This window comes from Mytilus galloprovincialis, chromosome 3 (assembly GCF_965363235.1).
Source record: "Mytilus galloprovincialis chromosome 3, xbMytGall1.hap1.1, whole genome shotgun sequence".
NCBI classification, from domain to species: domain Eukaryota; kingdom Metazoa; phylum Mollusca; class Bivalvia; order Mytilida; family Mytilidae; genus Mytilus; species Mytilus galloprovincialis.
In genome coordinates, this window is record NC_134840.1 from 69252505 (window position 1) to 69265238 (window position 12734).

Below are 12734 nucleotides of genomic sequence, written 5' to 3' on the forward strand. Positions count from 1 at the left end.
TGACATTGTTATTGTTTTCTTGATGTTTATTCATTATGAGTTATAAGGATACATGTTTTTATATAGTAGAAATTACCAAGTGTTTACTGGTTGTTTTAGAATGATCCCAATATTTAAATCTTCAGAAGGCATGATGAATGGAGATGCATAATAAAAGGAGTATAATAAAATGACCATCATAAATTGTATTTTGTATTGTTTGTTTCTGCCATCATAACTAGTGTAAAACACTTGTGTACCCAACATTTAGTCAGTCTGAGATTCAAACTAGTCCATTTTTTCTGCCAAAAGATCAATTCAATGAAATTTTATCCCAGAGTTATTACTATATCAAAAGTAAAATAACAAAAATACCAAACCCTTAGGATAATTCAAAACGAAAGTTCCTAATCAAATGGCAAAATTAAATAATTAAACACATCAAAGTAATGGATAACAACTGTCATACTCCTGACTTGGTACATGCATTTTCTTATGTAGACAAATAGTGGATAAAACCTGGTTTTATAGCTAGTTAAACCTATCACTTGTATGATAGTCGCTACATGGCAGTAAATGGAAGTGAAGCAGTAATTTTACAGCTTCTAATTACTGTCGAGATATGTGAAGCCTCATCCAATTATAATTTCAAGAGCATCTATGATCATCTATAGGCTTGGTCAAATATCACTCAAAATAAATAACAGCATTTATTTATATTTTATTTCTCTTTATTTTGTACAGATTTAACATTTGATAAATGTTTATCACTTTTAATTTTATGTTTCTTCTGTGTTATATTGTTCATTCTCTCAAGGCAAACTTTAGCAATTTCCTGCAGGTCAGGCTGAAAGAATAAAAATTACATTTAGTGTACTGAAGTAAATGGTCAGGCTACAGGATAAAATAAAGATTACATAAAGTGTACTGAATTAAATATATATATTACTGTGAAAGTACTTTAATTCTTGGGTATCAATTTTGTGGTTTGAGCAAACATTACATGTTCGTGGGTTTTTAAATTCGTGGATTTTAGTTTTTTGAAGAAAAAACAAATTGAGTATATATTGTAGCCATCAGAAAGGAAAATAATTTATAGTAACAATATGATGTTTTAAAATGATTTGTTGACATTGCAAAATTATAAAGGTGTTCATTTTCACTTACTTGTTCGTCTTCATTTGACAACATTCAACACGTTTGAAATAAAATAATTGCTTTGAGAAATGAGATGATTAATCCATGATTAAAAATGTCTCGATTGAAGGAAATTGTAAAGTAAACATTTGAATTGATGCACACATGTAATCAGAAGTTATGACATTAATTAACCCGAGATCGAGTGATCAACAGATTAAAAACCACAAAGGTGTAAATTGGACCATAAATAAAGGCAATAGTAGTATACCGCTTTTCGAAACTCATAAATCGATAGAAAAAAACTAATCTGGGTTACATGTTACTTAAAGAAAACAGTTACCGGTACATAAACAATTGCTATATAAATGTACCTTGAATTATAAAAAAAATTCTTACCAAAAGCAAGCCCAATATAAAATTGATATTTTCCGTATGAGAATTATGAGGATATAGAATGAACACTTCATCATAGCATATCACCACCGGAAATAGACTGACTTTCATCAATCATTTTTTTTATGAATTAAAAGATTAAAAGTGTACAGTTTAGCCTTTTTAAAGACCAAATGGGTATAATCCTGCCTGAAGTTGTAGTTCATAGTGCATTTGCTGATATTCAATGTATTTTCTAGATTATATGGGCCGTATCCATGTAGTCAAATGACATGGGGATCTTTCTTTGTCTATATTTGGACATCAGTCGTTATATTTTGTTGGACATTTAAATTCGTGGATAGAGTCATCCACGAAAACCACGAAAATTGGTTCCCCACGAATAAAAATACTTTCACAGTATTTGCTTTGAGGAACCATTGAAAACAACACTGAACACTGTTTCTCATTCCTTTAAAGAAAAGTTGTATGAACTTAAAATACACTCAAAACACCTGAAACACCTAAAAGTAATTACAATCCAAAAAATAATTAACAACAGTAATATCATATTACAATATAATTTCAGATTGACATATCAAATTGGATGTACAGATGACAGTTTGCAATTGTTTATTGGTGTACAGAAAACTTTTTAAGAGCAACTACTAATGAAAGTGTTATACAAACAGTTTTTTGAATGCACTTATATAGAAATATTTTAATTACCTGTATAATATGGACACCTTTAAGAGTAACTACCACCAAATCTTCCATGCCATCGCCCATAATGTCTAATCGGTCAATGCCCATTACAGGGCAGGCAAAACTTTTTTGCCATAACAATCGAAAATGGTCACATTTCTTGCCCATGTAGTCCTCTTGTTTGTGTTGCTTATTAGATTGCGTTATATTTTCAGTAGAATGTTTAAAGTTCAGATTTTCATGTGATTTTGACCTCAATGAGTCCTGAATGTCTACAGGTGTTAGTCTCTGTTCCTTTTCATCAGATAGATGACGATTTCTGTTTGGATCGTTTATATCACTAAATTCATCATTTCCTGAAGATTTTCCAGATTTTGACATCTGCTTTTGTGATATAAATTTATATGCAAGAAGTTCCTGAAATCAAAGAAAAATTAGATAAATCTATAATACACCTTATCGCTAATTCGGCTGACCCGGCCGCTTGAACTTTTGACGTCAACAACAATCACTTTTCCATTGTGGCGTCAGACATTTTGTTTTATGACGTCAAAATTTTACGGGAACCTGTGTGATTTCCAGCAATGGCGGACAAATAGCGATAAGGTGTATAGCATATGTCATATATGTGTTCACCAATTATTTGTTGTTGCCGAGTTTTTGTCTTATTGATGCACACCTAAATCTCCTATAATTTACGTAAAATTTGGCTTCCACAAACAAATATACTAGTAGTTACTTCAAAAATACCATTGAAAGTTTACTCTATCAATTACAGAAATATATTTATTTTCCCATGGAAAGACTATTGTGAAGTCTTTTTGTAAGTGAATATTATCTCCCTTGTATTCAAAATAAATATTTTTCTTAAAACTTCCTCAGTAGTAGGGGGAAATATTCCATTCTAAATTTGTACTGCCATTGATAAATATAAAACAAAAAAAAACAAAAAAAAATAAACAAAAATTAAAATAACCTTCAGATGAAAGTTACAACTTGCAATATAATTTTAAAATACTACCTGGCCATATGTGCCAATCATTATTTCATTGCATCCATCAAAATCTATATCCACAATGCAAACACATAGAGGTACATCAAACTTGTTACTCTGTGGTAGTACTAAAGGCTCTTTCAGACCATTTGATAAAACATTCCTGCATAATGATAGAATATTTTTATTATTAAAAAACCTGCCACAAGTTTATTTTTTTGTTTAAATGTTTAGATCTAAAGTTAGTTAATTTGTATAGGTGGTCACTCTACCTTTATTATAGCCCTGAATATGCCCTTGAAGTTTTAGCAAATGGTAAATGTTGCAGATAGGTAGCTTGTTATAAATTTTAGTTTTGCTCCTTTGCAATTCTATGTCACGTTCAGAATTAATTCAGAATTTTTATGCCCCATTTATGGGCATTATGTTTTCTGGTCTGTGCGTCCATTCGTCCGTCCGTTCCTTCACCCGTCTGTTTGTCTGTTCGTCTGTCCCGCTTCAGGTTAAAGTTTTTGGTCGAGGTAGTTTTTGATAAAGTTGAAGTCCAATCAACTTGAAACTTAGTACACATGTTCCTTATGATACAATCTTTCTAATTTTAATGCCAAATTAGAGATTTTCCCCCATTTTTACGGTCCATTGAAGATAGAAAATGATACTGCGGATAGGTCATCCGTGTACTAGGGACACATTTTTTTTCTCTCAAGTTTTGGCAAAAAGAATGACTTTCAAAGCAAATTTTCATCAAGGTTTTTTCTCTGAGACTCTTAGGCACAGGCACTTGTTTCTATCCATACGAAGGTCGACTATCCATATAAATTATATGGATAGTCGACCTTCGTATGGATAGAAACAAGTGCCTGTGCTCTTAGGGAATCATTATGCATGTTACATTCGGGAACAACTGAGATTTTCAGATTTATGTGACTATTCTACATACATCTTATAATATTTTAAGGTTGAAAAAAAAGTTTAAAGATCAAAAATTGTTTTGGAGATCAAGGATCATAATATTTAAAATAAAAAATAAAAATCGATAAAATATATAAATATGAAATCAACAAAGTGTTGGAATATGTAGACTATATACTATATAGTGACAATCAGTTCTGTGGAGAAGAAATATTGGGGACAATAAAAACTAAGAGATTCCGGACATCAACAACATGGCCAAAGAAAAACCAATAAATAAAATTCCCTTAAACACAACACAGAAAACATAATATTGAACAACATGAACCCCACCAAAAACAGGGAATGAACTTGGTCAATATATGCAATTTTTTTCCTGTAGGCTGTTATAGTAACATTTTCTTCATGATTTGTCAATATCTTTAACTTTGATGTGTAAGATTGGTATTGATAACTATTGGTGAAAGTGTGTGCATAATTTGTATGAACAGTGTAACCTGCCTATCTGACACCTGAGTATTCCAATATCCAGCTTTATATGACTATCCTTGCAGAAAAAAACTCAGTATTCTGACAACCTGCTTTAACCGACATATTTTCATGGTAAAAAAATATGACTATTCTTGCAGAAAAAAATTGAGTATTTCGACACCGTGTTCCAACATTATTTTCTGATCCACCAGTGTGTCGGATTAGGCAGGTTACACTGTACTACACAATTGCAGAACTTATATTACTATTGTCACTAAAACTATTTTTTGCCAACAGTACTAGGAAAATATGAAACAATTTGAAAATATTTTACCATTCATTACCTATATACAGCTGCAGGTTCTAGTGCACTCAGAGCTAAAACATGGAAGATAGGATCTCCTTCTTGTTCTGACTTATCTTTTCTCTCTGTAATCATAATTCTATAATTAATAATTATTAATTTCACTCAACTAGAATATGTCACTGTGAATACTAGTATTTGGATAAGACAGAAATCATTTTTTCCACCAGGAGTGTCATGACTTATAAGATCAAATCTCAAACCCTAAATGACAAACATCTTTCTTTACAAATATTAGCTATAAATATGTTATTAAAAATCATTTATTAATTTTAATTTTATTAAAAATAAATGGGAAATGTGTCCATGGGACACTGCTGATGCCCCCGCTTGTATATAATGTTATAAAGAAACATACAGATCAAGCTGTAAAATTGATGCTACCCAAATTTGTAGTTGATCTGTTTTGTGGTAATGAGCTTTGTGTATATGTTTCATAACATTTAGTTGAGGCAAACATAAGTTAAAGAACGGACACATAAAATTCTGAAATTTTTGCATTTGTAAAGGGGCATAACTCTAGAATGTTACGAGTGACACCATGAAAATTCAACTTGGTCTGTGTTTTGTAGTAATGAGCAAAAAACAAAAAATTCGCAACAATTTTCCCATTTGTAAAGTCAAGAAAAGTAAGTGAAGCCACCATATTTGAAACTTGACCTGTGTATTTTGGTAATGAGCATTGTGTGTATAAGTTACATAACATTTGGTTGATGTAAACTAAACTTAAATTTTGGGACATAAAGACAGATGAGCAACGTACAGATGGACAAGGGTAAAACTTAATGCCCACTTTATTATGGTGGGGCAATAAAAATACAATTAATAAATTTTTTATTTGCCAATTTCAACATATCTATATTATTATTGAATTAGTAAAATCAATAATTTTAAAATTAAAAAGTGAGAGATTCAAACACAACTACATAACAATGGCCCAATGATAAAGATGTGTTGCATTGATCAAGATAAGGAGTAAATTCTACTAGCTATCTTGAAAATCTATAAATACTCACGACTTATAAATCCTGGCTGAGATATACTATATTCTAAGGTAAAAATTTTGATACAGGTAATAGGACTGTCATGTTGAAGTGACCAGGAACTCAACATCTCTACAATAAGGTGATATACATTTATAATTCAATAAAATAATACACTGTTAATTTCAGAAATTATCGCGAGGTTTTTATTATTTTGAAAAATGCGACAGAGTTGTAAACGCAATAATTTAAATTCGCATTTTGAAATATTGTATATGAATTAAACAGGATTTTTCTCAAAATCATAAAAGTAATAATTGCATTTAAGACTGAAATGACAAAATCTTAATAATAAATGCACGCAATAATTTCTGAATTTACAGTAACTTGTACTCGAATACAACAAAGGGAGACAATTCTTTAACTATTTACCAAAAACACAATTGTCTCCGACAGTAGAATGTTGCAAATAAGATTATGTATGTACTTTTAAGCCTTTTAAGCAGCCCTTTATATATTTCTGCAAAAATTGCAATTTGCTCTGTTCTTTAAATGGGTTTGCTAGATACTAAACTATGTTACAGATATAAATCTTAGATGTATTGGTAGCTGATTAAGGGATTTCTTGCTATTGTTCAGCATATTATAAGTAAGGGCCTAGTTTTTTTAATATTGTGACGGGATAGACCACTTTCGAGTTCATCCGTCACCGGAAAAAACTCGTCAATTATACACGCCTTTATGACGTCATTTACCAGATAGAGGGGGTCGCCTGTATCCCTGCACTATTTACGTTCATCAAGCGTCTTGGTGATCGTCATTGTGCAGGATAAACTAGAAATAATGGTTGTTCTGTAGGTACTTAATGACAATTTCCTAATGACATCAATGCTGATTGTCAATTTTGATAATTCAATTTGTCGTATAATTCGTACAATATAGAATTATAGTTTTCCAACCACTCGCTCAACATTGAAATGGAAGTGACGACGCCCCTAAACGCACAAATGACGTTCACTAAAACCAGAGTTTTTGACGGAAATGCATCGAACTCGAAAGTTGTCTATTTATTACTTCCCTTAGAAAACATGTGGTAGATACTTAGTCAGCGGTAAGCAGTTGAGCTAAGGAAGTACTTATTTAGCTTAGTCGGTTAACGAATGAATTGTAACACAGAGGTCCCGGGTTCGAGTTCCGGAGGAGACAACGATGATTTTGTTAGAAGAATCAATACAAAGAGTATTATAGACTTCAACTGACCTGAACAATATGTTAAACTTTTCTAATCCTAACGTCATAAAAAAACATATAAATATATTTGAATTTAAAGTATAAACTAACCATCTTCATAACAGATATACTTATACATGTATATAGACATAGGAAGATGTGGCATGAGTGCCAATGAGACAACCCTCCATCCAAGTCACAATCAACAAAAGCGAACCATTTTAGGTCAATGTACTTTTAAATTATGAAAATAAACTGACCATTACTATCTACATTCACATGTGAAACAGTAATCCCACCATCCCTGTGTCCTCTGGCTGTCAATCGTCTGGAGTACTGGTTAAAATACACAATATCTATCCAATGAACACTGAAAGAAAAAAATCAATTTACAGTACTTACCCAAATTTTATTCAATGAACACTGAAAAATGGAATTAAATTTACTATAGACAATATCTACCCAATGCATCTCATGAACTAAAAATATAATTCAATTTACATTTCAAAACATCTATCCAATGGGACTTGAAAAATATAATTCAATCTATAGTACTGGTAATCAAAATCTATCCATTGAACACTAAAAAATTAAATTAAATTAACTATAAATTGTAATAAATGCTTACCAAGTACTTATGTCCTTAAACTCAGGAAAACATTCATCTGTAGGAAATTCTCTGAAGGTCTGTTGCATTGCCTGCATAATTTAAATGATGTCAATCAAGAAATTCTAAGATGACGTCCTTCAAACGCTTTGAGTACACACCCGTGGTAAAATATGAATATATTTCATGGGCTGTTCCCATTGTACCCCTACGTCATATGTTTTTCAAATGAATGAGGAACCCGACGTCATAGAACGATGACGTAAGAATATAAGCATTTTAGTGGAAAATTAACGTTTGTGAATCCGAAAATCATCACAACAAGGAAACGTAAACAAACGATGCTAAACTGTGGTATAAGCCAATTTTTTTTTATACATGTTAGACATATAAGTAAATTATCATTTAAATTCATCCAAAACTATCTAAATACATTATTTTAAATAGTTAAAACATGTCACTATTTCAGTTTGCTCCATTCTTTTACGTCAATTTAATAGTGCGTTTATTTATGAGAATGGCAAATATTTGCCTCCACCTAGAGCACTTTGATCCAAAAGAATTGCCGTATTTGTCCTATTAGAATCGAAATAATTCATGGGGGCTTGAATATATCTAGATTTTACCACAGGTTGTCCCTTTATGCCGATATTTTACCCCTCGCTAACGCTCAGGGTAAAATATTTGTCATAAAGGGCCAACCCGTGGTAAAATCACGATATATTCAAGCCCCCATGAATTATTTCTTAATTAATTTGCAGGAATATATTCTGTTGATTGATTATGATTTTGTGTACCTTATGTTTTTTTTTTAAATATTGTATAAGGCAAAATTAAATTTGCGACCTGTCTCGTTTAGGTCAAATAAAGCCTGTAAAATACATACTGGTATGTGATTCTTAAAACTCATCATGTCTGAAATACAAACCCTGTTTGTGGTTGTCAATGTTTAAATGAAGTCCTTTTTCCATTTCATAATGGTCTAGATGTTTAGATTTTTGGTTGTTTCTGTTGAAATCAAACATAATTAGTATAGAGTATATGGGATTAAGAGCTAGACATATTGTATTGAGACTTATACTTGTCTATCTTAAAATACAGAATATTGACCTGATTCTGACTTTGTATGCGATTCATGCAGTCACCATGGTTACTGTCTAACAATAAAGACTTACTGAGACTTCTCTGTACATGTGGACCTTACAATCACTGCCAATTAACAAAAATACAGACTCTAATTTACCAGCTACAAATATACTGAAAAGAAAAGAAATGTTGTATATCTCTTGTTATTGTAATTTACAATCATTATAAAATCCTACTTTTTTCCTAATGAAAACATATGTCTCTAAGTCTAAGTTTATTTACAGCAATTTAATCAATTTCCCTCTGCATATAAGTTAAATGTAGATTTGGCAATGAAAAACTTCCAAATACTCGCAGAACGAAGATTGAAAACTCCATATTTTTTTATAGGACAATATATAAATCAATCAAGCAAAATATAAATTTGAGTGGCCCAACACGTTTTTTTGCATTCTTGTATGTAAACTTTTATCTTTTTTTTATTATTGATTTTAAATGGCATTTTTAAAGACAAACCTTGTATGTGTTAACTGATAAGGAGTAAAGTCTAGATCTATACTCTGGCTAAAACAATCTGAAAATAAATAAACCAAGACTAAAGCAATCTGAAAATAAATATACTCTGACTAAATCAATCTGAAAATTAAAGATACTAATGCATTTTTTTTTAAATACAATGTACATATTAACAATACATATGAAAAATATGCTTATGATTTTATTGTAGAAAAATATTCAAACTTCTTTTCACTTTATCATATTTTACTTTTCAAACTTAAACAGCATTTATTCATACAAATACAAGAAAATGTACAGCAATGTTCAATGTTTATGCTGAAGAAGTGATACAGGTATTTAGAAATATCTTGATTGTTTTCTTTTGACTGATATTTGTTTTCTAGTTAAATATATGAATTATAACATGCTCCTTCTACAACAGAAATTTCAAACGATTTGTTTTTATGCCCTATTTATGGGCATTATGTTTTCTGGTCTGTGCGTCCGTCCGTCCGTTCATCCCTTTTCAGGTTAAAGTTTTGGTTAAAGTTTTTGGTCTAGGTAGTTTTTGATGAAGTTGAATTCCGATCAACTTGAAACTTAGTAAAAATGTTCCTTATGATATGATCTTTTTAATTTTAATACCAAATTAGAAATTATATCCCATTTTCACGGTCCACTGAACATAGAAAAATGATAATGCGGATGGAGCATCTGTGTACTTGGGACACATTCTTGTTAAAAAGGGAGTTAACTTAATATTTACATACAAACATTCTTTTAGAATGCATGTATAACTTACCATCTATATTATCAAATCCTGAGTATTCCTCTTGTAGTGAGTACAGATTTAAATATTGTTTACATGTGCTCTCTGCATCTTCACTCTATAAAAAAAAATAATATAATAATTGATCTCATGATTATTAAAAATGATGACTTAAAATTCTGGTATCAGTGGGAAACTTTGGGAAGATACTTTAATAAAATTTCTTAGCAGAAAATCTATATATTGGAAATCAGGATACTTTTTTTCAAATTTGAGGCCATGCTGGCTGAGTGGTCTTAGTAATTCCAACATGGTACTACCAGTCTAACAAGTCAACAAAAGTTTTGTGTTCTAACCCCACAGGGGGGGGGGGGGGGTGTATTTCCTATATTTTTAGTGGTATGGGTGTGCCACAAAACAGGTTCACTTTTTCTTGCCCTGCTGGTTAGAACAGGGTCGCTTTTTAATGCCCTGCTGGTGAGAACAGAGTCTTTTTTAAACAAAGTATTTGATTAGAACAGGATCTCTTATTCAACTGTATAAGATAATTCTAGAACCCAGGTCTAAAACTGCATCTATTTTATACAGTCTAGAACAGGGTATACATTTTCTGAGCATTTATAGAACAGGGTGTTTTTCAAAATGTTTTTGTTCGAACAGGGTATGTTTTTTAATGTTTTCTGGTTAGAACAGGGTATGATTTGGCAAGTGCTGTAGGCACAGTTATACCTGGGGTTCTAACCCAGCAAGTGGCAGGTGGGTTAGACTCCGAACTTAATTGACTTGGATCGTCAGTTTTCCTACCAAAAGTTGGAGGTTCTATCTCTACCAATAAAAAAAATTCAAAACGAAATAGCAAATACTGCTGAAGGTAACATTAAACACCAATTTGGTAGTTTGTACCTTACAGTATTCAGTGTAGATGGAATATCTTAGAAAGTCTCAATAAAATGTATTCACACTTTTCTAAACTTATATGACATTATGAAGACACTTGACTATTGTTGAAATCTGTATGTTGACCTTTTTATGATATCTTTTGGCTATTTTTGTTGTTGTTTGGTAACTCTCTCATTGAGATACACTACATCTGCTTTTATTCAATCATGTCAAGCATGTGGGGCAAAAGTGACTAATTCAAAGTTTAACTAATTTTAAAGGGTCTTGTCAGATTCATGAACAATAAAGTTTTCCTTTCTTTTGCAACCCATTTTCAAAATGCATCAACTTAAAGAATAAGCAATCAATGAAACATAAAATTTCTCTGAAAGGCAACAACATAAATGTGATCTTTGACCATTGTCTTATCAATAATAAAAATATGTCTCAACTACATTGTACATTGTATGCCATTTTACCTAAAATAAAAAAGATTCTCAAACTAAATAATACAATATTATTGTCAAAATGTATATTCATTTATATTCACAATTGTGTCTGTTCAGTGTATTTTTGTTGTTTACTTTTTTCCTTACCTCTTCTTCAAATTTTATAAATGTTACACCAACAACAATCCTTTTGTGATGAGCTGATTTACAAATTACATCTAAAGACACCAACTCTGCTCCAGCTGTAAATATAAATAATAAAAGTGTTTTATATGTACTGTCAATCCTTCTGTAATGAACTAACTTACTAATTACTATTTCTAATGACACCAACTCGGCTCTATCCATCCATCTGTCAATATAAAATATGAAAGTGTTATACATCAAAGCCATGTGTAGTTGAAGAAAACCTTTAATAAATTGCATGTATGTATTGCATACTCTAAACAAATAGGTAAATCTTATAACAGATGTTAATCATATTGTTTTTCTTAGGGATTATAAAGCTCATTGTCTTGTTAATATTTTATCCAATTTACTAATATAATGTTAAACTATTTGGTGAATCTGTGATAAATTTATACTTCTCTGCAATGCTTTTGGGCTATTTCGTTGCTGCCAGTTTATATTGGCGGAGGGAACCATAGTGCCTGAGAAAAACCACCGAACTTTGATAGGAGAACTGACAATTCTAGTCAATTAAGAGAGGAATTGAGTGCATCTGCAAGAGCGGGATTCAAACTCACAACCACTGTGTTTACATTTTAATAAAAAGCAGCGTCCATGGCCAAGATGTCTAAGTAGTTACTGCTGTTATCACAACCTCAGTGTTTACTGGCTTGTGATAACAGACATCTCGGCCACCGAGGCCCCTTTTTATTGAAATGAAACAGTCACTAAAGTTCTAGAGAATATCTTTTTCTGAACAGCGTTATATCATACGTACCTGGAATATATGAAAATGGTATTATTTTTGCTGATGGTGCTAATTTGTCCATAGTTATCTGGTATTCTAATGAAATAAACTTTCCAACCCTGGAAGCAACCAAGAATTTATTGGATCCATCTGGGTCTATTACTTTAGCATGTCCATAAACATTTGTTTGTGGTGTTGTACTGATTCCACATGACATCCCTGGATATAACAGTGTATGTGTTGGTAGATTGCAAAAATGTGCATCTGTCCATTTCCAACTCTTGTAACCTATTTTACTCTCTTCCATTTTATCTTTGTTTATCTTTTTTTTTTCATGTGTTGAATTATCTCCCCTGGCTACTTTCACTTTGGAGAAAACA

At 31.4% G+C, this 12734-nt stretch overlaps 1 protein-coding gene across 1 annotated transcript; it reads right to left on the minus strand.

Annotated features, from left to right (window-relative positions):
• Positions 1–685: 685 nt before the first annotated feature.
• On the minus strand, positions 686–12715 carry LOC143068762 (KICSTOR complex protein kaptin-like). The gene is made up of 12 exons (XM_076243036.1): positions 12385–12715; positions 11586–11680; positions 10144–10228; positions 9360–9417; positions 8933–9014; positions 7779–7849; positions 7411–7520; positions 5954–6052; positions 4918–5002; positions 3218–3353; positions 2221–2613; positions 686–826 (listed from the first exon to the last, which is right to left on the minus strand). Exons 1-12 carry the CDS (start codon positions 12659–12661, stop codon positions 701–703), a joined length of 1617 nt encoding a protein of 538 aa, XP_076099151.1. The 5' UTR covers positions 12662–12715; the 3' UTR covers positions 686–700.
• Positions 12716–12734: the final 19 nt, after the last annotated feature.